Below are 23360 nucleotides of genomic sequence, written 5' to 3'. Positions count from 1 at the left end.
GGGAGAGCATCTGAAATTGGGACAAAGTTAGGAGGGAGCATTGTGTGCAAAGAATAACAAGGATAAAGACAGTGAATCCTGGAGTACTCAGGGAGGAGTAAAGCCTAAGAAGACTAGAAAGGAAGTCAAGTTTTAAAGGTCTTTAAATGCCAGACAGAGAAACTAATATATAATGGTGGTAATTCAAAACCACTGCAGTTTACTGTGTAGTGGGATAATATAGGCAGACTTGCACTTTAGGAAAACTACTCCAAAAGGGGTCATGAAAAGTTGGATGTGACTGTGATTGAACAACAATAACAGCAACAACAAAAAAGCTAGCACCTGTTATAAGTTTTGAGAGATTATATCCAGATAGGTCAATCGATCAACTTTTATTATGTAACTACTATGTGCAGAGTACCATGGTGGGTTTTTGGTAATATACAAAAATAAGATAATATAGATTGCTGCCATCATAGAGTCAGTTAATAGCTTAATTATGGAAGGCTGCTATGATGACTTCATAGACTATATCTGCCACTTTCTGAGAAACATGCTGATATAGTTAGTCTCTGTCCAGAGACACAGAGATCAGCAAGATGACTTCTAGGAGAATCTAGAGGAATAAAACTAGTACATGAATAGAACTGTCCAATCATTGTGTAGACACAAAATATAATTTAGTGAGTTGGACATATAAAAAGTATCCTGTGACACAAAGACAGAAGAGAAATCACATATAAAATAGAAAGTTCAATGGAGAAAAAAGTCAGTTTTGACTTTACTCTTCTCACTAGCTTTCTCTTATGGGCAGAGACACTTCCCTCATAGACTCTGAGGTTCCAGCAACCTACAGGATAATTCATCAATTTTTCTAACAGTACTTATTCTGTACATTTGCCACATTTGGGGAAGGAGAATTTCTTAGCCTTTCTTGTTAGTCCTAGCATGGGTAGAGGGAAGAGCAGTGACAACTCTATCATGCAATAGGCATGGAACTTATAACTGGAGGATTTTGGTTGGTTGGCGTATTGATTTCTTTTCCATCAGTGACTGAGAAATTGGAAGGATAGCGTAAGGGCTTTGCTGTTCTTTGTCAGACAATGACATATCTTTTCTTATTTGATGTGATGAGGGTTTGTTAAACTTGAACTTCTTAGTTCGTCCATTTGTGGTTTGTTTCTTGTCCACAGTGAACCTGATACCCAGTAATCCACAAGAGGATCCCAAGGAGAAGAAGCCCCTTCCATAGGAGAATCCACTTCAAGGGGCAGGAATACACATTCACAGATTCTATTGGAAAAGAAACAGAGAATTGGTCTCATGAAATATGATAGTTCAGCTTGATTGGAATAGTGGGTAGGAATTAATTTGGGCAACTTTCTCCCAAGAGGTTGTGCAGATTCCCAGAAGGCCACACCATTCAGTAGAACTTTTAGGTGGAGATAGGGTCAGTGTAGAGATGTCATTTGAGGGGAAGGGCTAGAGCTATGATAAAACTATGCTATCTTCTGTATACTACTTTTAATGGTGAAATGTGAGGTCTGTGGATATGCCTAATTCAAAGTAGGTTGGAAATATTTCCATTGACATAAACATTTTCCCTTATTGCTCCCAAAGCCCCATCCCTCACTCTCCACTCCTAGGTAAGTAGAAAAAGATTAGATAGCCTTCAAAAACTTTGCTAGGAGAAGAACCTAAGATATGGGGCAAGAGAATATTTCCCTTAGTTCCAATGAAAGGATAAGACTGAGCAATTGTGCTAAATTTCTACCTCCATAGTTTTTACGTAGTAAGAATTACCCATCTTTCCCATTTAACTTAAAACTCTGCCTTCCACTACTTCCCTCCTACTTCTGGAATCCATCACACCTACCCTGTGGGGTTTTGTTTGAAGCAAAGATGTCCCTCAGAGCACATATGTACTTCAGATCTATGGTGGTATTCCTCTGCTCCATAGGATTGCTGGCCAAGCATGTGATCAAGGAGTTAGATTGACCCATAGGTAAGGACAGACTCAGGGTTCTGGAGTTGGGAGATACTTCTGACAATTCCGATAGATTCAGCTGACTCAGGAGGTTCCAACTCTTCCAGGTCACTGTTACAGCTTTCCCCGGCTCTGAGACTTGACAATCCATGGTGATGTTGCACCAGAGTGGTGTGAGACATTGTGACTGGATATGGATCTGAGGGACAGGGAGGGGTTCTGGGGTCAAAGGAGAAGAAGAGAAATTAGGGCAGAGGAATGAAATATCAGAAGTCTTTACTCCTGCTGCTTCATCTTTCACAGGATGTCTTGCTTCACAAAAGGAACTCCTTTATAGGAATCCTTTATAGCACTCACAGGTAGAGAAGAAAGACAGTTAAGGAAATTAGGTCCTAGGGAAAAGAAGCACCAATTGGAATTTTCAATAAAAATTATAATGATGTGAAAAATACAAATAATTGAGGGAAATTAGTTGAATATGTGGGAGATTTAGTTATTAAACTGGCTTCTATACTTCTGAAGGAGCATGTGTTTAAAATTTTTGCTTACTCTCAATTTTGGTGTTCTGAAACAAATCCCTGGATAACCTATTCTAAAAGTACTATCCCATTTTTCCAGAGGTGGAGATAAAGGCCAGGCAAGAGAAAAGGTTCATCCTATTGGTCACAGAGGTCTAGAAATCCTTTTTTAGATCCTGCTTTCTCTCTTTTGTTATTAAAAACTGAGTTAAAACATATAATTAGGAACTAAGTGTGTATTTTTTGGTCATTGTTTTGGGGTTTAAACATTAGAATTGGGGTAAATGGACTTGGGGCAGGGAGGGATGTCTATATATGAGTTAACTTGGAAATAGGAAGGATCCTGTGACTTGGAAGAAATTGGGAGTTATGCTCCAAATTGAATCCTTCTCTATCCCTTCTGAACTCCCTTTCACAGACTGGTTTGGACAATGGACTTTAAAAGAATTACAGGAAAGATTACTTTAGAAGGTACAGGGAGTAGCTTGTTTCTATGAGTGAAGAGGATAACTGAATCTGTTGGCTGTAGTAAGCTCTCTCTCTTGAGAAGGGAAAGAGGGAGGTAGGGGAGAAGCAATAGCAGAAGCAGCAGAGGCAGCAGAGGCAGCAGAAGCAGATGAAAAATAAGGAGAATAGGAGAATAAAAAGAGGAAAGGAGAAGAAAAATTAATTTTAGCAACATCAGCAGGGTAACACAGTTGGCAAATATCTGAGGCTAGATTTGAATTCAGGTCTAACTTCGAAGTTCAGGATTCTGTACACTGTGCCACCTACCTACTTCAAACTAGACAAAACAACAACCACAAAGCAAAGCAAAACCCACCATGTTTGTTTTTACTACCTATGTGATCTTGGTCAAATTATTTAATTCTCCTAGCCCTCAATTGCCTCTTTTGCAAAATGGGGGAGAGGTTGGTTTAGATAGCCTTTAGGAAACTTCTCAATAGAGCTGTCTGAACACAGCCCAGGCTACCGTGGGGTGAATCAGGACATGCTCATGAGTTCTGTGATGAGGAATGACTCCTTGCCTGGGATGCTATAGAATAAATCCTTGAGTTTCAAGACTGAATTAGATGCCCATGAGGTCCCTTCCAACTCAGGGGTGCTATGATTCTGTGCTTCTTAGCTATTGAAATCATATTTACCATAGACAGAAAGGGCAAAAGACCGAACATTGAACATTCCAGAAACGAATATGATCCGAGCTTCATATAATCCACTGTCCTTGAGAGTCACATTCCTAATAATGAGGGAGGCATCCTTCATGGCATCCAGCCTCTTTTTGTATCTGTCCAAGGGGTTGTACCAAAGAAAAGAATGACTTCCAGGTCCAAGGGAGAGTAGCTGAAGCATCTCAGATTTAAATCTCCATTCAATCTCTTGGATTTCTGCGTCTAGGGAGATATTCAGTGGGAACAGGATATCTCCCCCAACAACCACATCCACTTTATGGTAAGAGGAGCTACTGGCTTCATTCTTCGGAGTGCCTATGTTGAAAGACAAAAATGTTACACAGGAGGAATTAATTTATTCAACAGCCACTTAATAAAACTTTTATTATGTGTGAAGCAGCTGTTTGGCACTGGGGAACCTACAAAAATAAACAAAACACGGCTCTTGGCCTCATGGAGCTAGAAATAATAATTAGCACTTATATAGAGCTTCAAGGTATATATTATCTCATTTTATCCTCACAACAACCCTGGAAAGTAGGTGTAAGTTTTCAGCTGAGTCATAAAGAGGGGAAGTGACAGCTAGTAAGCCTCTGAAACAGGGCTTTAACTCAATTAAGATTTCTTGACTTCAGTACTTTGTGCACTGTATCAGATGTTTGGAGGGCATAACACATAGACAGGTACACCATTTACATTGCAGTATTGATGAGATTAATGGCTGTCAGAGAGTTGTTAAAATCCCCTTTAAGTCGGTGCAGGTTTTTTGTGAAGGAATTCATGAACTCGAAATATTAATTGGCAAAAATGAAAGTTTATTGTTGGATAGGAAGCCAGTTTTGCTAAGAGACTGACTTCTTTAGTGGCAAAGTCCTATTAGGGAAATGGAGGCTGGCACTGAGAAAAGAATGCCTTCTCAGTGGGTAGGGTCCTAACAAGCTTCTTTGGACCTTCTGCAAAGAGTGAGTTTGGAAATTGCCCTTTAAAAGGGATCTTGAGATTCCAGATTTCAGGTTGAAAAGAAAGCCAAAGTTTCTAAGCCTAGATGCTTATCGGTATCTGGTCCAGATCTCCAATTGGAATTTAAAGGGTCTGGCATCCCCAAAAGATGACATGTCTGGGAAGATATGCTTTCTCAGGAGGGCCTGAGATTCAAAAGGGAACACAGTTTCAGAGTGATAATTTTAAAGAGAACACAGTTTTTTACTCCCCCTTCAGGATCATAAGATTACAGTTAGAGCTGGAAGTGATGTAAATTGAGATTTTTTGGGGGAAGGTCCTGGGTTAGAAATCTCCAACCCCTTTGGGAGGGCCCCACCTTCCTGTTCATAGGGGAAATTCCCAGATAGTAATCTCCAATTTAATTGGAGATCTTGGCCAGGGACATAATCACCACTCTCTATTGGATTGTAAATTAGTCCCTCAAATTGCTCCCAGCTTGGGGCAACAAAAAGCCAATATAATCAAAAGCCGTGTACCTAACCTTTGCAAAAGTCCTAACAGGATTTTGCCTGCTAACAAAATTGTTTTCTTTGTGTAATAAATCCATTTTCTTTCTTTCTTTCTTTTCTTTTTTTTTTTTTTTTTGCCACAAACCTCTCCTCATTCATTGCCTGTGACTGGCCAGGGGATCTCTCAACCCTCATTTCTCATACCTCAAAAGAAGCAGATTTAATGAATTCTTGCTCTAAACACTTTATTTTTTAGGTCAGGAAATAAAACTAGAGAGAACTGGCTTACCTCAAGTCACAGAATAGTTAATAGAATTGAGAATTGAATTCAAGTTCTAGAGCCCTCCTTTCTTTATATACCAGCTGCCTCTCAAAGCTTAAGATGTAAGTAATTGAATGACCTTATTGACATAGCCATTCCTATATAGATACTCTGTTGATGGAGACCACACAGCCTCCTTTCTTATCCTGGGAGATTCTTGTCCATTTGTTCTACTGTTTTTCAGTTTAGTATTCCTCTTAACCCTATTGGGTGTTTTCTTGGCAAAAATACTGAAATGGTTTGTCTTTTCCTTTTCCAGTCTATTTTACAGATGAAGAAACTGAGGCAAACAGGGTCAGGGTCACACAGTATGTATGCATCTGAGGTCAGATTTAAACTCAGGAAGACTCATTTTCCTGACTTCAGGACTGGTGCTCCATCCATTGAGCCATTTAGTTTCCTCTTTCTTTACAATGTCCTCCCACAAATTCCCCAGAGAAGACTCACACAAAATACCCAAAGTCATCTTATAGACCTTCTGTGGGTGCCTGTGCAGGCTTAGAATTAATTTTGACACATATCTGGCCCACTTTCCCCTTCCCCCTCCCCCAGCCATTCAATTCCTTTGATTCTACTTTTTTTTTTTTTTTGGTACCTAAGTCATAACTATTGATATATGGGATGTCCTAAAAGTGTAGTTTTAAGCATTAATATCTAAAACCTATACCACAATTCAGAACTCTATTAGATTTTTTAGTTCATAGGATTCTTCAGCAATAACCAAGGGGAAATTGAGGCAGTTTGTTGAAGCATTGACTTCTAAAAAAAAAAAAAGTTTAAAAAAAGTTAGCTATTGAGCTATCTTTGGAATCAAGAAATATACATGTCCTTCAGAGATGTATAATGGCTATTTGAACAACTCATTTAATCCCTCTACACTGATAAAATCGTAGCTCTTATCAAATTTAAAAAATATAGGTGGAAATCTAGGTATTAGATGAGTTGTGTTGTCTTTGCTAATAAATACAACTAGAAAGCAGATTAGGGGTAGCTAGGTGGAACAGTGGATAGAATATGGGGCTTGAATTCAGGAAGATTCAGCTTCCCGAATTCAAAGACAGCCTCAGATTAGCTGTGTGACCCTTACCACTGTTTGCCTCAGTTTCCTCATCTGTAAAATGAATTTTTTTTGGGGGGTGTAAACTCTGAATCTGTAAAACAATCACTCTGAAACTGTGTCCCCTTTGATCTGTAAAAGAAGGGAGATTTGGGGTCTCCTGGACTCCAAGAGGCTGGGAGAGGGCATATTTTCCAGGTAGGCCTTTTCTAAGATAAGCAGCATCATTCAATGGGAAATCTTGGGCAAATAACCCCCCACTGATCTTTTGGGTAGCTGGATCCCCATTCAGGAAACTCCAAATTTTGGGAAAAGCCTTCAAAGTGATTTCATTCAATTGGGAGATCTTGGTCAGTTCAGACTTTCCCCAGTCCCCAAGATTTGCTCATAAAATAGGTTCTTATCAATACATTCTTTGCAAGTCTCCTCATTAAGAGATTTGTCTGCTAAGAGAAAGCTTCTTAGTGAAAAATAAAACTTTTTTTTTTTTTTTTTTGCCACTGAGATTTCAGGTTTGTGGTGTTTCACGTGGGACCTGACCTGAGACCAGAGGGGATTCTCACATCAATTCTCACAACTCTCTGCACTGCCACTAACAGCATCAGACTGGAGAGAGAAAGGGCAAAAATTTCCAGTGCCTTTGCCACACAACCCCCAAAGAGGTAGACTGAACTAAAAAACAACAATGGAATCAGAGATGGACATCCTACAGTAAGGAGATGCATGTTTGGGTTATACCTATGATTTCCTTGGTATAGGGAATTTCCAGCGTGCATTGTGTATCTTTAGAGAGTTACTAGGGGCATTGAGAGAGTATGTGACTTGCTTTGTATTATAACTGGTAAGTATCAGATTCAGGAATTGAATGAAGATCTGACTCCATGGTTGATTTGCTATGTACTCCCCCAAGCTGTCTCTTAGAAGTTGGCAGTTACATAGTATTTGAGGGTAGCAATGGACTTTTTGAATGTAGCCCTCACTTCCAAATTATCTTTTTCATCTCTTTGGTGACTCAAGGGTCCAGGAAGTCTCTACGGAAGGAGGCAGGCTTTGTGGCTAAGAAATAGAGAGCCTACCACTGGAAGTGAGACTACTCTATTACCTCAAATTTCAATTTTAGTTTTTAAAACAATTCATAACTTTTGCTTTTTTCATCATCATAATTTCCCCACTATCCTTTCCTCTTCCTGTCCCAGAGGATTGTATCTTTTAACAATCAGTACTTTTAAAAGCAAAAAAAGGAAAAGGAGAAACAAAATCTGTATAATTGATCAATACATTGAAAAATTCTGATAATATATGAAACATACTTGTCATTTTACAAATGAGGAACTGAAGTAAACAGGGTTAAGTGATTTTCCCCAGGGTCATGCAGCTACTGTTTGAAGCCAGATTTGAACTCAGAAAGATGGCCTTCCTGATTTTAGATGTGGCATTCTATTTAATATGTCACTTAGTTGCTCCTTAACAGCAACAGTAACAACAATAACTACCTCCACCCCTGCTTCCACTCTCATAATTTGTTTTTAGCCTCTCTTCAATCCATGGTTATCTACTTTGCTCCTTCCACCTTTTTAGTAGGGTGTATTTCAAAAAGAGTTGCTATAAATATTTTCCTTTGTATGAGACCTTATCATGGAATCTCTGGGTCAAATACTTATGAATATTTCAGTCATTTTGTTTGCATAATTCTAAATTTCTTTCCAAGATGTTTGTATTAATTTACAATTCTACAACCATGCACTAATATGTCAATCTTTTCAGATCCCTCCAACTTTGATTAGTTCCATTTTTGGTCATTTTTTTTTTTTCAATTTGCTGGGTATGATGTGAAACCTCAGAGCTATTACATGTAACTAGATGGCACAGTGGATATCTCCTTGGACTAGAAGTCAGGATGTCCTGAGTTAAAATCTTGTCTATGCTTTGGATAAGTCACTTAACATCTGTCTTAAGTTTCTCCATATGTAAAATGGGAACAATAACAACTTCTACCTCTTAGGGTTGTTGTAAGGATAAAATGAGATAAAATTTGTAAAACGTTTTCCAAACCTTAAGAAGGAACAAATATTTATTAAATGGTTATTATGTATCAACACTTTGGCATACATCTCAGCTCATGTCTTCCTGACTCCAAGCCTACTACTTTTTCCACTCTACTCTTTACCTGCCTTAAAATACTATCTTAATGCTAACTGTGATTATTATTAGTGATTTAGAGCATTCTTTCTTATGGTTGCTAATGATGTGGATATGGTCCCTTTTAGATTCCTTTCTTTCTGACTCCCAACCCCTCCTAGTTGCTGCATTATCAATCCGGGACCTTTTGATCCCCAAATCCTGGTCCCTTTGAATTCTAATAGAAGATCCGGACCTGTCCCAGACCCCATCCAGATCTGAGCCAACTCAGGGATACACCCATAGGCCCCTCTAGCTAAATCTCCCATTATAAAAGGGACCATGCTGAGACCCCCTCTTTGCAGAGGTCCCAAACATGCTAGCCATGTCAGGACCCTCTGTCCACTGGATCCTCTGTCCGGTGCCCTTCTTATATCTACCTTCACCTATTTCCTTACTCCCAAACCTCATAATAAACCTCTTTTATCAATCTAGCTTTTCAGCCGATAAATGCTTTTATTGGGACTAGTGCCTCATATAACCTCATATAGGTTGGTAGACCTCATATAACGCTGTATCCCTGCACCAAATCCAAAGGGGTTGCAGGGAACTCCATTTGACTCCCTGTACCCCAAACCTGCCACTAGACCTCAACTAAACCCTAATTTTATTTAGGTACCCCATATCTAGACCTCATCATTAATATTTTGCAATTTTTCTTTTGAGAACAGTTTATTCATATCCTCTGACCACTAATCTATTGGGAAATGGCTTTTGGAGATTATATATATATATATATATATATATATATATATATATATATATATATACACACACACACACACACACACACACACACACATATGCATATAACATATAAGTATATGTGTGTGTGTGTGTGTGTATAAAATGTATTTGTGGACACACACACACATACACACACACACAGATACACACATACACACACACACACACACACACACACACACACATACACACACACTCATAGACATTTAGTTGATAAAGTGGCCAAAATACTTCCCTAGAGTCAGATAGATCTGAGTTCAAATCGAGGTTCAGACACTTATTAGCTATGTGACCCCTTATTTATCTCAGTTTCTCATCTGTGAAATAGGGACATACTGGAGAAATAAATGCCAAAGCATTCTGGTATCTTTGCTAAGAAAATACCATGCATGGGGTCATGTAAAGATGAAGAGTCAACAATGACTGAACAGCAACAACAAAATAAATGAATGAAAAAAATATATACACATATGGGTGTGTGTATATACATATAACACACACAAACTATTAATTATTTTTGGTGAGCTCTTTTTTATATACCTTGCTTACCAAAACCTTATCAGAGAAATTTGATAAAAAGCTGTTTCCTTTCTTATGCTGAATTCATTAACCATGTTTTTGCAGATTTACAAATTTTTCTAAAGAAAGGTTGTTCCCCAGCTCTTTAAAATATCTCTGTGATTCACTCTTTCTATTGCATTTTCTGGTGGTTTCTGGTGTTTTTCTTTTAACTTCTAATTAATTACCTCTTCCCTGAATTGTTTCATGTCCTTTCGGTTGGTCATTCCACCTCCATATTCAGCCCTCTTCAAATCTTTGTGAAGCATTGTGAAGCAGAACATCTGCCCCCAAGGTCCAAAGATGGCTCTCCCACTTTCTATTTCTGTAACAATGGATGAATTCCTCAACCTCTATGAGTTTCATTTTCCTTTTCTATAACAAGTGGAAGTTATACTAAATGCTCTCTGAGGTCCAGGCCCCTTTTAGAATCTGAGGGTCTTTTAGGGTCTAGATTTGTGGTTCTATAATCTCACCTAAATACCATCCTTAGGCTAATATTCCTAAAATACTGCTTGTTGCTGAGATTCAGAGCTAGTGCCAAGGATGGGACACCTTTCTCACCTTAGGCCTGGAATCCATGAACATCTGAGGGAACCCTGATAGACTTATATGGGCCACCTACAGCTTCCTTCTTCACCCCTGGATACCTTCCTGACTTCAGTTTTATTATTAATACTACTTCCTTGCTTGACTTTTAAAAAAAATCTCTAATCTCTCTCTGTCTCTGCCTAAGGGACTGTGGAATTATTCATTCATCCTCACTTCTCTGTACTTCTTGTCTTTCCCATAGAGTCTTGCAAATAGTATAGGAGTAGTTTATGTAGTAATGCAGTAGAAAGTAAAAGTATTACAACTGATAGAGATTTGATTGGGACATATATTATATGAACAATATCCATTTTCCAATAGCTAAGTGGTCAAAGAATGTGTGACTAGTTTTCAAAAGAAAAAATGCAAGTTATCAATAATGATGTATTAGAATACTCTAAAATTTCCAAAAAAAATTAATTCAACTCTTATGTTTCACACACATCCATCAGAAAGTAATTCTAAATTTCCATTTTATAGATAAGGAAACAGTGATTTAGACATATTAATAAGTTTGCTTTGGGTTATATAATTATTAAGTCAGAGAAGGAATTTTCTCAGTGTTGCTTCACTGCTAAATATAGAATTAGCCTTCTTTCCTTTTTCCTTCCCCATCATATCTTTTTTCTCTTCATTTTTTTCCATTCTGAATGTAAGAAATAAAACAAGTATTTCTATAATATAAACATAGACTAGAAAAAAAGATGATTGCATATGAAAATACAAATGTATTACTATTCCATATAACAAACTTATTCCATATAATAAAATTATCCTATTCTATATAATTCCATAAAATTGGCACATAACTTTTTTTTCTCCTTTCCCTCTTTCCACCCTAGAGACTACCTTTAGACACAAATATGTGTAACATATACATACAAATATATTCTATATATACTTCTATTTATCATTCTATATGTCATTTCTCTGGATGCAGATAGTTTCTTCTTTCATGGATTCTTTGTATTTAATTTTTGTATTTGTAATAGTTTAAAGGACTTAGTCACTAGAACTAAGTTTAGATTATTTTTAAAACAATATTGCTGCTATTGTATACAATGTTCTCTTGGTTCTGTTCACTTTGCTCTTCATTATTTTGTGCAAGTTTATCCTGAAAGATTATGCTCAGTTTTGCTGGGTAGTTGATTTCTCAAAGCACAGTAAAGTTTCATCACTGCTATAGACCATAATTTGTTCAGGCATTCCTCAATTTATGGGAATTTCCACAATGTTCAATTTTTTGTCACCACAAAGAAAGCTACTATAAATATTTTAGAACACACATATTTAAAAATTTTTATTTTTTCAAATTGCATATAAAGAGAATTTTCAACATTTGCTTTTATAAGATTTTGATTTCCATTTCCTCTTCTTCTTTCCTGCCTTCCTCTTTTCCCAAGATGGCAAGCAATCTGATATAAGTTATACATGTACAATTGTATTAAACATTTTTCTACATTAGTCAGGTTGTGAAAGAAGAATTAGAATAAAAGGGGGAAAAGTATGAGAAAGAAAAAACCTAGCAAAAAGTCAAAATAGGATATTTCAATCTGCATTCAGACTCCACAGTTCTTTCTTTCTTTCTTTGTGGATAGCATTTTCCAACATGGGTCTTTTGGAATTGTCTTTTATCATTGCATTGCAGAGATGATTATCACATAATCACATAATATTGTTATCACCGTGTACCATGTTCTCCTATTGCTACTTCCTTCACTCAGCTTCAGTCTATGTAAGTTTTTCTAGGTTTTTCTGAAATCAGTCTGCTCCTCATTTCTTAGAGAAGAATATTCCATTACATTCATATACTACACTTGTTCAATCATTTCCCCATTGATAGACATGCCCTCAATTTCTGATCCTTTGTCTCTACAAAGAGAATCTATAAATATTTTTGTAAAGTAGGTTCATTTTTTCTAATGTCTTTGAATACAGACCTAACAGTAGTATTGCTGGATTAAAGAATATGCAAAAGTTTATAACCCTTTGGACGAATTGCTCTCCAGAATAGTCGAATCATTTCACAATTCTACAAACAATGTATTAGTGTGCCAATTTTTCCACATTTTCTTTAATATTTATCATTTTCTTTTTCTGTCACTCATAGTATCCACTCTGATAGGAGAAAGGTGATATCTCAGAATTATTTTAATTTGTATTTCTTTAATCAACAGTGATTTAGAACATTTTTATGTGACTTTAGATAGCTTTAGCTTCTTCATCTGAAAACTGCATGTCCACTGACCATTTCTTAATTGGGGAATGATTTGTATTCTTTTAAATTTGACTCAGTTCTCTATATATTTTAAAAATATAATCTTTGTCAGAAACAATGGCTGTAAAAATTGTCTCCCAGCTTTCTGTTTTCTTTCTAATCTTGATTGCATTGCCTTTGTTTGTTCAAAGCCTTTTTAATTTAATCTAGTCAAAATCATCCATTTTGCATTTCATAATGTCCTCTATCTCTTGTTTGGTCATAAATTCTTCCTTTCTTCACAGATATGACAAGTAGATTCTTTTTTTGCTCTCTCAATTTGTTTGTGGTATCATCCTTTATGTCTAAATCATTTGCCCATCTTGATCTTATCTTGGTGTAGAGTGTGAGATGTTGGTTCATGTCTAGTTTCTGCCATGCTGTTTTCTAGTTTTCCCAAAATTTTTTGTCAAAGAGTGAATTCTTATTTCAGCAGATGAGTCTTTGGGTTTATCAAACTATAGTCATTTACTACAATGTCTTGTGAACCTAACTATTCTACTGATCCACAATTCTATTCCTTAACCAGTATCAAATAGTTTTTATGATTGCCAGTTTATAATGTATTTTTAGATCTACTACAGCTAGTCCCCTTCCTTTGCATTTTTCTATTAATTCCCTTGATATTCTTGATCTTTTGTTCTTCCAGATAAATTTTGTTATTATTTTTCTAACTCTATGAAATAATTTTTTGTTAGTTTGATTAGCATGGCATCAAATAAGGAAATTAATTCTTTAATTCTAATTTTATTTTTAATGGAGATTTTTTTTTTCAGTAAGTTTTTGTGCTTCCTTTTCCATGATGTTGACTCTTTCCCCTCACAATTCTTCATTTTCACTGTGGCCATTGTAGCTTTCTATGTTCAGGGCTTTTTTTGTTTGTTTGTTTGTTTGTTTGTTTGTTTTTTTTGCTCATTTTGAAAGTCAATTTTCAGAGCTTTGCTCTTAGATAGCAGGAAGCGTTGTTTTAAAATTCTTATGTTGGGGGCAGGGACCTAGTCACTTATTTGCAGTGCTGGAACTTTAGGTGCTTGCAGCTTGCCCACTGTAGGGCAGGGGTGGGGAGTTTCCAGAAGGCTACTTGTGCTTTTTGTGCTAGGCTTCTAGGGCTGGCAATTTGCCTTCTGAACTAGGGCTGAAAGCCTCACAGCTAGCATTCAGTGTCACTGATATGCTGAGCCAGACCTGTGTTATGCCTAAGAATCTCACTCTTTGTCTGGACACAGTTTGCACTGGGCTGCACTCCTTTTTTACCCATGAGACATATCTTTTCTAAAATCCTTCTAAGTTATCTTAAACTAAAAAATTGTTTTACTCCATCATTTTGTGGGCTCTGTCTCTACAGAAATTTTTAGAGGCTTGATTTACTGTAGTTTCTGAGGGACGCTGGAAAGAGCTCAGGTATTTTTTCAGCTTTTCATTGATACCTTGGCTTTGTCCTCAAACAAGTCTTTGCACTTGTTAAATAGAGGCTTAATGTAGCAATTTGCTGCTATAATTTGTATACCTACTCTGTTCCACAGATGTATTCTATTTCTTAGTCAGTATCAGATAGTTTTGATAATTACTGCCTTATAAAACAGTTTATAACCTGGTAGCATTAAATTTCCTTCTATTTACATTTTTTCCATTAATTTCTTTGATATCTTTGCCCTTTTGTTTTTCCAAAAGAATTTTGTTACTATTTTTTCTAATCCAGTAAAATAATTTTTGATAATTTAATTGGTATTGCATTCAATATATAAATTAGCTTAGGTAAAATTGAAATTTTTATCATATTGGACTTTCCTACCCATAAACAATTAACATTAGTCTAATTATTTAAGTCATATGATTTGTATAAAATGTTTTAAATAATTTTGTTCCTATAGTTTCTGGGTTTGTTTTGGCAGGTACACGCCCCAGTATTTTATACTGTCTAGAGTTATTTTAAATTGGGTATTTCTTACTATGTCATCTTGCAGAGTTTTGTTGGTGATATATAGGAATGTTGGTGATTTGTGTGGATTTATTTATATCCTGCTACTTTGATAAAATTATTAATTCTGTTAATTAACATTTTAGTTGAGTCTCTAAAATTTTTCAAGTATATCATTTTATTATCTGCAAAAGAGAGTTTTATTATCTCCTTTCCCATTCTGTTTCTACTTCTTTTTCTTCTCTTATTATTATTTCTAGGATTTCTAATACAATATTAAATAATATTGATGACAGTGGGCTTCCTTATTTCACACCTAGTTTTACTGGGAAGGATTCCAGCTTATCCCCATTACAAATAAAACTTGCTGATGGTTTTGGAAAATTTTTTTTTTTTATCAATTTAAGGAAAAAATCCACTTGTATCTATACTTTCAAATGTTTATTTTAAATAGAAATAGGTGTTGAACTTTATAAAAATGTTTCTCAACTCATAAGAACTTTGTCATTATTGGGGCAGATAGAAGGACTATGTATAGACAGAGGGAACTGGTGTGAGTTGAATATGAAGGGATGATATCAAAGGAAATAAAATTAAAGATAAGAGGAACATACTGGGAGAAAGGGAAAGGGACAGGTGGAATAGAGTAAATTATCTAATATAAAAGAGGCAAGAAAAAAAAATAATGGTGGGGAAGAAGAGGGAGCTGAGAGAGAATAAGCAAACTTTACTTTCAACAAAATTGACTCAGGGAGGGAATAACATGCAAACTAAATTGAGTATAGAAATCTGTCTTATTCTAAAGGACAGTAATAGGGAAACTAGATAAGAAAAGTGGTGGAGGTAGATAGGGGAGCTTTAGAAGGGCAATTTGGGGAAGGGAAGAGTCAGAAGCAAAACATTTTTGAGGAGAGATAAGGTAATTGGAGAGAATAGAATAAATGGGGAATGGGAAATAGGGTGAAGGAAAATTTAGCTAGCAGTAGTAATTTTGAAAAAAAAATTGAAACAAGTTTCTTTGATAAAAGTCTCATTTCTGAAACATAAAGATAACTGAGTCATTGACAAAAATAAATATTCCCTAATTGATAAATGATTAAAAGATTGGAACAATTTTCAGATGAAGTAATCAAAGCTATCTATAGACATTTGAAAAAAATGTTTTAACTCACTATTAATTGGAGGATTGCAAATTAAAACAATCCTGAGATATTACCTCATCCCTATTAGATTGGCTAATATGAAAGAAAAGGAACGTGATAAATGGTGGGGAAAATGATACATTAATCTACTATTGGTGGAGTTGTGAACTGATTCAACCATTCTGTAGAGCAATTTGGAAGTATGCCCAAAGAATTATAAAACCAATGCATATCCTTAAAAAACTAAAAGAAAAGGGACAAATTGTACAAAAATATTTATAGTAGCTCTTTCTGTGGGAAAAGAATTGGACATCGAGGAGGTGCCCATTAATTTGAGAATGGCTTGACAAGTTACAGAATGGGATTGTGACGAAATACTATTGTATTATAAGAAACGATGAGCAGAATACTCTTGAAAAACTTTGGAAAGATTTGCATGGGATGATCCAAAGTGAACATATTCTATACAAAGTAATAATAATATTGTAGGACGATCAGCTGTGAATGACTTGGCTATTCATAGCAATACTATCATCTAAGACAACTCAAGGACTTCTGTCCATCTTGAGGGAAAGAACTGATGGTTCTGAATACAGATTGAAGCATAATTTTTTTTACTTTATTTTTCTTGAAGTTTTGTTTTTGTTTTTGGTCTATGTTTTCTTTCACTACATGACTATTATGAAAATATTTTATATGATTACACATGGATAATCTGTATGAACTGCTTGCCTTCTAAATGAAGGGAATGAGAAGGGAAGAAAGGAGAGAATTTGGAACTCAGAGTTTTAAAAAAGAATGTTAAAAATTATTTTTACATGTAGCTAGGGGGAAATAAAATGCTAAATAAAAATAAAAAAACCTTTTATGCATCTATTGAGTTATGATTTTTTTTGTTTTTGTTTACATAATTAATTATATTAATTTCTCTGTGTTCCCAATTTGAATCTTATTTGATTATGGTATGATCTTTGTAATATATTTTTGGAATCTATCTAGTATTTTATTTAGCATTTTTGCAACCATATACATTAATAAAATTGCTCTATAATTTTTCTGTCTGGTTTTTACACTTCCTGGTTTAGATATCAGTATCATTTTTGCTTCATAAAAGGAGTTTGGTAGGACACCTTCTTTGCCTATCATTCCAAATAGTTTACTTAATACTGGAATTAATTGGTCTTAAAATGTTTGATAGAATTTATTTGTAAATCTATCTAGTTTTGTTGCTTTTTTCTTAGGAAACTCATCTATAGCTTGTTCAATTTCTTTTTTTAAAATATGCCTATGTAGATATTTTATTTCCTCTTCTGCTAATTTAGGCAGGTCATATTTTTGTAAATACTCTTCCATTTTTCATTAAATTATTAAATTTATTGCAACTTTTTACAATTATTTTGATTTCATGTTCATTAATGGTAATTATAATTTTCATTTTTAATAATAGTAATTTGATTTTCTTTTCTCTTTTTAAAAATTATATCAACCAATGGCTTATTTATTTTATGAGTTTTTTAAAAAATAAAACCAATTCCTAGTTTAAAATATTAATTCAATTTTTTTTACAATCAATTTTTATTCTCACCTTTTTATTTTTAGTATTTCCAACTTAATATTTAATTTAGGATTTTTAGTTTGTTCTTTTCATAGTTTTAAAATTGCACATCCAATTCATTAGTCTGCTCTTTATTTTACTGACATAAGCATTTAGAGATGTAAATTTTCCTCTGATTACTGTTATTGATGTATTCCATTGATTTTTGTATGTTGTTTCATTATTGCCATTCTCTTTTATGAAATTATTATTTTTATGATTTGTTCCTTAACACACTCATCCTGTAAGATTAGGTTGAGTGGTTTCCAATTAGTCTTTATTTTATGTTTCCATTGTTCCTTATTAAATATAATTTTCATTTCATTGTGATCTCAAAATGATGCATTTAATATTTTTACTTTTCTGCTTTTAATTATAAATTTAGTATTTGAAATGTACCATGAATGTTTTTTCTGTTTTCAATGATTTTATTTCATCTAGCACAGAGTTGAGCCCAGAAAAGGCCACTTTGCTGTGACAACTATCATAAGTGGCTTATCTATGCCTAGTAGCAGTAAGACAACTAAGACTCAATTAAGGATAGCATGTTGGGCTTAGAGTCAGGAAGACCTAAGTTTAGGTCCTGCCTTAGATATTAACTGTGCAATTCTGGGTAAGTCACTTAACCTCTGTTTGCCTTAATTCACTGGACAAGAAAATAGTACTACAGTAATCTTTACCAAGAAAACTCCAAGGACAGTGTTGAGGAGTTATGGTCCATGAGGTTATGAAGAGTTGTACACAACTCCACTACCATGGCTAGTTGATATTGCATAATTTACATGCCATAGTTATTTCCTTCCCATTATATGCTTGGAAAAATGGAAAAACTAGACATTTGAGGATGATAGTCCTACAAGCTGGCCCTATGTGCTGGGGCCTATCTGAGATGTTGTGTGTTCCCCTACCCATCCTGTCTCACCCTGCTTACTGTTAGCCCCATAGCCCCACTAGTGAATTCAGAAGAGGTAAACTGCTGGGAAAGATAAGAAAAATTGTAAGTCTTAGAATTCAAAGCTCTCTTAAATCCCCCCTTTGTTTCCCGTGTCCAAGCATATGTTGGAGAATTAAGAGAATGTTTCAGGAAAGAGGAGTAGAAGGGAAGAGAAGAAGAAAGAGAAGGAGAGAAAGAAAAAGGAAGAAGAGGAAAGGGAGAAAAAGGAAGAAAGAGGGAAAGGAAAAAGAAGGAAGGGAGAAGGGGGATGAGAGAAGAGGAAAGAGACAAAGGGAAAGGAAGAAAGGAAAAGAAAGAAGAATGAAAGGATAAGGGGGAAGAGATAAAGGGAAGAAAGAAGAGGGAAAGAGATAAAGAGAAGGAAGAAGAATAAAAGAAGGGCGAAAAGATAAAGGGTAGGAAGAAGTGGGAAGGATTTCTATCCCTAGAAAAGGTGAGGGTTGCTGTTCTGTATAGCTAGAAAAGCAGATGGGTGACTGAAGTTAGTACAGTGTGATGAAAAGAGCATAAAATTTGGAGTCAGAGACCTGAGCTTGAGTTCCAATGCCTCCAGTTACCACCTGTATGACCTTGGGTAAGTTATTTACTTTCTTGTGAACTTGCTTTCCTCATTGAAGGGCCTGGAGTAGATGAACCTTTAAAGGACTTCTAACTCTAGATCCTGTAATACTTTAGATTATCTTCTCTGTTATATACATATTCAGCCTTTTCTTCCTTTTGTTGTTATTATTCAGTCATTTTTCAGTCTTGTCCAACTCTTCATGACCTTATTTGGGATTTTCTTAGCAAAGATACGGGAATGATTTGTCATTTCCTTCTTTAGCTCATTTTATAGTTGAGGAAACTGAGATAAATAGAGTTAAGTAACTTTTTCAGAGTCACCAGAGTCTTGGGGACTCCAGGTCTGGTGCTCTATCTACTGAGCCACATACATATTGAGCCACAATCTTCTTGTCTAAAAATAAAGCCTTCTTTTAATCTTCCTATCCTGTCCATTTCCTGTCCCATCTCTGCCATCTTCTTCTTTGCTGAACATCAAAAAATGTTACCTTTAAATAGTGTCTGTCTTCAACTCATTCCCCCTCCTCTACCACTCAAAACACCTTGCCTCTTCAAATTCCGGTTCAAAATGATTGCCAAATTCAGTTGTTGATTTAAAAATTTTCTTTCTCCTTGACCAGACCAGATGTATCTTTTCTAAATGAGAATAGCACACAAGAAGATGAGCACTAAGGCACTAAGGACCTGGATACAGAAGAATACCAAATTTGGCTGATTCACTCACCTATTTGGGATTGAAGAAAAAGGAGAAGAAGTTGGAGAATTCTCATCCTGACCATTGAGCACTTCTTCCCACTCTTTAATCAGGATTGTAGGACCTCCAGGCTGATTAGGTACACAGGCTAGGGAAGGAAATAGATGATCAAGACAGGACATGCAAGAGTTTTGTTGGTCAGTTCAGAATAGAAGGAAATGCTACCTCTCCCAGACCTACAGAAAATGTGAGAAGTGTTTCTATGACCACTTCCTCCAATTTCATAGAATCTTATAATTAGAACTCATGCTTGAACAAAAATCTTTGAAGTATCCAACAGGAGATCATCTAGTTATGACTCAAACACATTTAGAGAAAGGGAATTCACCACCTCCCAAAGCATTTTGTTTTACGTTTGAACATTTTGGGAACATTTTTGTTCATGACTGAGCCCTTTCAAACTTCCATGACTAGAGAGAAATCTTTTATCCTCCTCACCATGGGAGGCTACCACATGTCAAAGGACAAAGTACTTGAACTTTCTATAAAATATTTGTAGTATTGGTTTGTTTTAAGGAATTGCAATATAAACAACTCGGCATATTGGTATATTATAAGGGACTGACTTGTTTTTGTTGAATTTTTTTTGTGTAAAATAAAAGTAGACTGTAGTTCTAAACAATTACATTTTATCTTTCCTCCCTGATCTTCTCTCATTCCTAGTGCCCACCAAAGGGAACCAATTAGGTAGTATTGATGAGTTTGAAGTTCAGTACCAAATGATGAGATTGAGGTCAGCAACTGATACTAAATGTTGAGGTTTGCCACCAAATGTTCAGTAGCAATTCACAATTCACAATGGCCTATCTCTTTGGTAAAAGGTAGGTTTATTTATGAGAAGATGTTATAGACAAAATGAAGATGTTTCAGGTATCAGGAGTGATAAATTTGAAATGGATTTGAGAGAGCATATAGTTAGCAAGGAAAGAGGTTTTAATAATTAACAATAGAAAAGAAAAGTTCCTTTCCTTACAATTAACTAGGAGAAAGGAAATACTCTATGAGGTGGAGTACAAAATTGACTGGCAGGCTAAATTCATAGAGCAGCTTAGCATCCTAAAATAATTAGTTAGCTATAAGAAGGAGAAAGACACTATGAGGCAAATGGGAAGAAAGATAGCGCAAGGCAGAATCCCATGGTGGGCTAACGCAAAAAGGGGATTCAGCAAAGATGACACAGGCCATGGGCAGATTTAAAGAACAAATTTAACTTCAGGAGTTTGGCATAACTTGGCTTTCTGACTGGAAACAGTAGTGTGGGGTTACCCAAGACCTGAGTGGAACTATATGTTTAAAATGATCCCTAACTGCCCTTTCCTGCTTGCCTCAGGGAGTAATCTTAACAGTACTTCAGGCTTTCTCTGCCAACCTCATTGAGTTATCCAGGACATTATCAGTATGTTTCCCCTGCACTCCATATGGAGCAATTGTTTCCAGGAAATTCTAAAGGTTCAGAATCATATCCTAGGTGTTAGAAGCTCAAACCTAAGGGATTTGGGACTTTCCCAAGACAGATCAGATCACAACTTCCATTCTTTCTGGCTTAATAATATGATGTAAGTTAGAACAGGTAAAATCTTTAACTAAAATGGGGGAAAAAGTAGAAAAAAGGCAAAGCTAAACAGTTTAGGTCACAAAATGACAAGACATTTAGATGTTTCCTTGGATTTACTTTGTACTCATTTTTGTCAATCATGGTTATTTCCACATTTCTCTTTTGTTGCAGGTTTTAAAGTCTGTTACACTATGCCTTATATCTAATGCCTCTTTCTCAACCAGAAAAAAAGTACTTTGAGCTTCAGTCGCTAATTATTTAAGTTTTGATTTTGTGAATTGCTAGATGGCCTTTTAAAGTGGTGATTTTATGACAAACCCAAAGATGCCAGTTTTTGGGATAAGAACTCACTGTTTGACAAAAATTGCTGGGAAAATTGGAAATTAGTATGGCAGAAACTAGGCATTGACCCACACTTAACACTGTATACCAAGATAAGGTCAAAATGGGTTCATGATGTAGGCATAAAGAATGAGATTATAAATAAATTAGAAGACTATAGGATAGTTTACCTCTCAGACCTGTGGAAGAGGAAGGAATTTGTGACCAAAGAAGAACTAGAGATCATTATTGATCACAAAATAGAAAATTTTGATTATATCAAATTGAAAAGGTTTTTTTTTTTACAAACAAAACTAATGCAGACAAGATTAGAAGGGAAACTATAAACTGGGAAAACATTTTTACAGTCAAAGGTTCTGATAAGGGCCTCATTTCCAACATATATAAAGAATTGATTCTAATTTATAAGAAATCAAACCATTCTCCAATTGATAAATGGTCAAAGGATATGAACAGATAATTCTCAGACGAAGAAATTGAAACTATTTCTAGCCATATGAAAAGATGCTCCAAATCATTATTAATCAGAGAAATGCAAATTAAGAGAACTCTGAGATACCATTATACACCTGTCAGATTGGCTAGAATGATAGAGAAAGATCATGTGGAATGTTGGAGGGGATGTGGGAAAACTGGGATACTGATACATTGTTGATGGAATTGTGAATACATCCAGCCATTCTGGAGAGCGATTTGGAACTATGCTCAAAAAGTTATCAAACTGTGCATACCCTTTGATCCAGCAGTATTACTATTGGGCTTATATCCCAAAGAGATTTTAAAGAAGGAAAAGGGACCTGTTATGTGCAAGAATGTTTGTGGCATCCCTATTTGTAGTGACCAGAAACTGGAAACTGAATGGATGCCCATCAATTGGAGAATGGCTGAATAAATTGTGGTATATGAATATTATGGAATATTATTGTTCTGTAAGAAATGACCAGCAGGATGATTTCAGAAAGGTCTGGAGTGACTTACATGAACTGATGCTGAATGAAATGAGCAGGACCAGGAGATTATTATATACGTCAACAACAACACTATATGATGATCAATTCTGATGGACCTAGCCCTCTTCAACAATGAGATGAACCAAATCAGTTCCAATAGAGCAGTAATGAACTGAACCAGCTACACCCAGTGAAAGAACTCTGGGAGATGACTATAAACCATTACATAGAATTCCCAATGCCTCTATTTTTGTTTACCTGCATTTTTATTTCCTTCACAGGCTAATTGTACACTATTTCAAAGTCTGATTCTTTTTGTACAGCAAAATAACTATATGGACATGTATATATATATTGTATTTAACTTATACTTTAACATATTTACCATGTATTGGTCAACCTGCCATTTGGGAGAAGGGGTGGGAGGAAATAGGGGAAAAGTTGGAACAAAAGGTTTTGTAACTATCAATGCTGAAAAATTACTCATGTATATATCTTGTAAATAAAAAAATTATAATAAAAAAAGGAAAAAAAAGTGGTGATTTTGGCATATTGAAAAGCATCTCCCTAAGGAAGTTATGGACCTATTAGTAAGTTTTTGAGAGGAAAAAAAATCCTCAATTAAATATCAGGGATTAATGATGTTTGCAGGTGAATTGGTTGAAATGGAACCATCCTTTGTGCCTTTTGGAAGAGAAATGTCTATAACTGGAAGAAGGGACTCTTTTCCAGATAAATTAGTTAGCTAAGGCTGTGGAGAGAATAGACT

The 23360-nt window shown here is 35.5% G+C and overlaps 1 protein-coding gene across 1 annotated transcript; it reads right to left on the bottom strand.

The window, feature by feature from the left end:
* Nucleotides 1-355: 355 nt before the first annotated feature.
* Nucleotides 356-23360, bottom strand: LOC127559753 (T-lymphocyte surface antigen Ly-9-like). The gene is made up of 4 exons (XM_051993747.1): nt 19715-23360; nt 3633-3974; nt 1859-2188; nt 356-1275 (listed from the first exon to the last, which is right to left on the bottom strand). Exons 1-4 carry the CDS (start codon nt 19767-19769, stop codon nt 1139-1141), a joined length of 864 nt encoding a protein of 287 aa, XP_051849707.1. The 5' UTR covers nt 19770-23360; the 3' UTR covers nt 356-1138.

Source organism: Antechinus flavipes, chromosome 4, assembly GCF_016432865.1.
Source record: "Antechinus flavipes isolate AdamAnt ecotype Samford, QLD, Australia chromosome 4, AdamAnt_v2, whole genome shotgun sequence".
Taxonomy (NCBI): domain Eukaryota; kingdom Metazoa; phylum Chordata; class Mammalia; order Dasyuromorphia; family Dasyuridae; genus Antechinus; species Antechinus flavipes.
Note: the sequence above shows the minus strand (reverse complement) of the source record. Positions and strands in the feature narration are given on the sequence as shown.

What these genes read in the sequence shown, in the direction of transcription:
- LOC127559753 (XM_051993747.1), bottom strand. Translation starts at nt 19,769, where the DNA reads ATGGTCAGGATGAGAATTCTCCAACTTCTTCTCCTTTTTCTTCAATCC. An exon ending in TTTTGCCCTTTCTGTCTATG is followed by an intron (nt 2,189 to 3,632) that starts GTAAATATGATT and finishes CTTTGACCCCAG; the next exon opens with AACCCCTCCCTGTCCCTCAG. An exon ending in TTCAAACAAAACCCCACAGG is followed by an intron (nt 1,276 to 1,858) that starts GTAGGTGTGATG and finishes CTTTTCCAATAG; the next exon opens with AATCTGTGAATGTGTATTCC.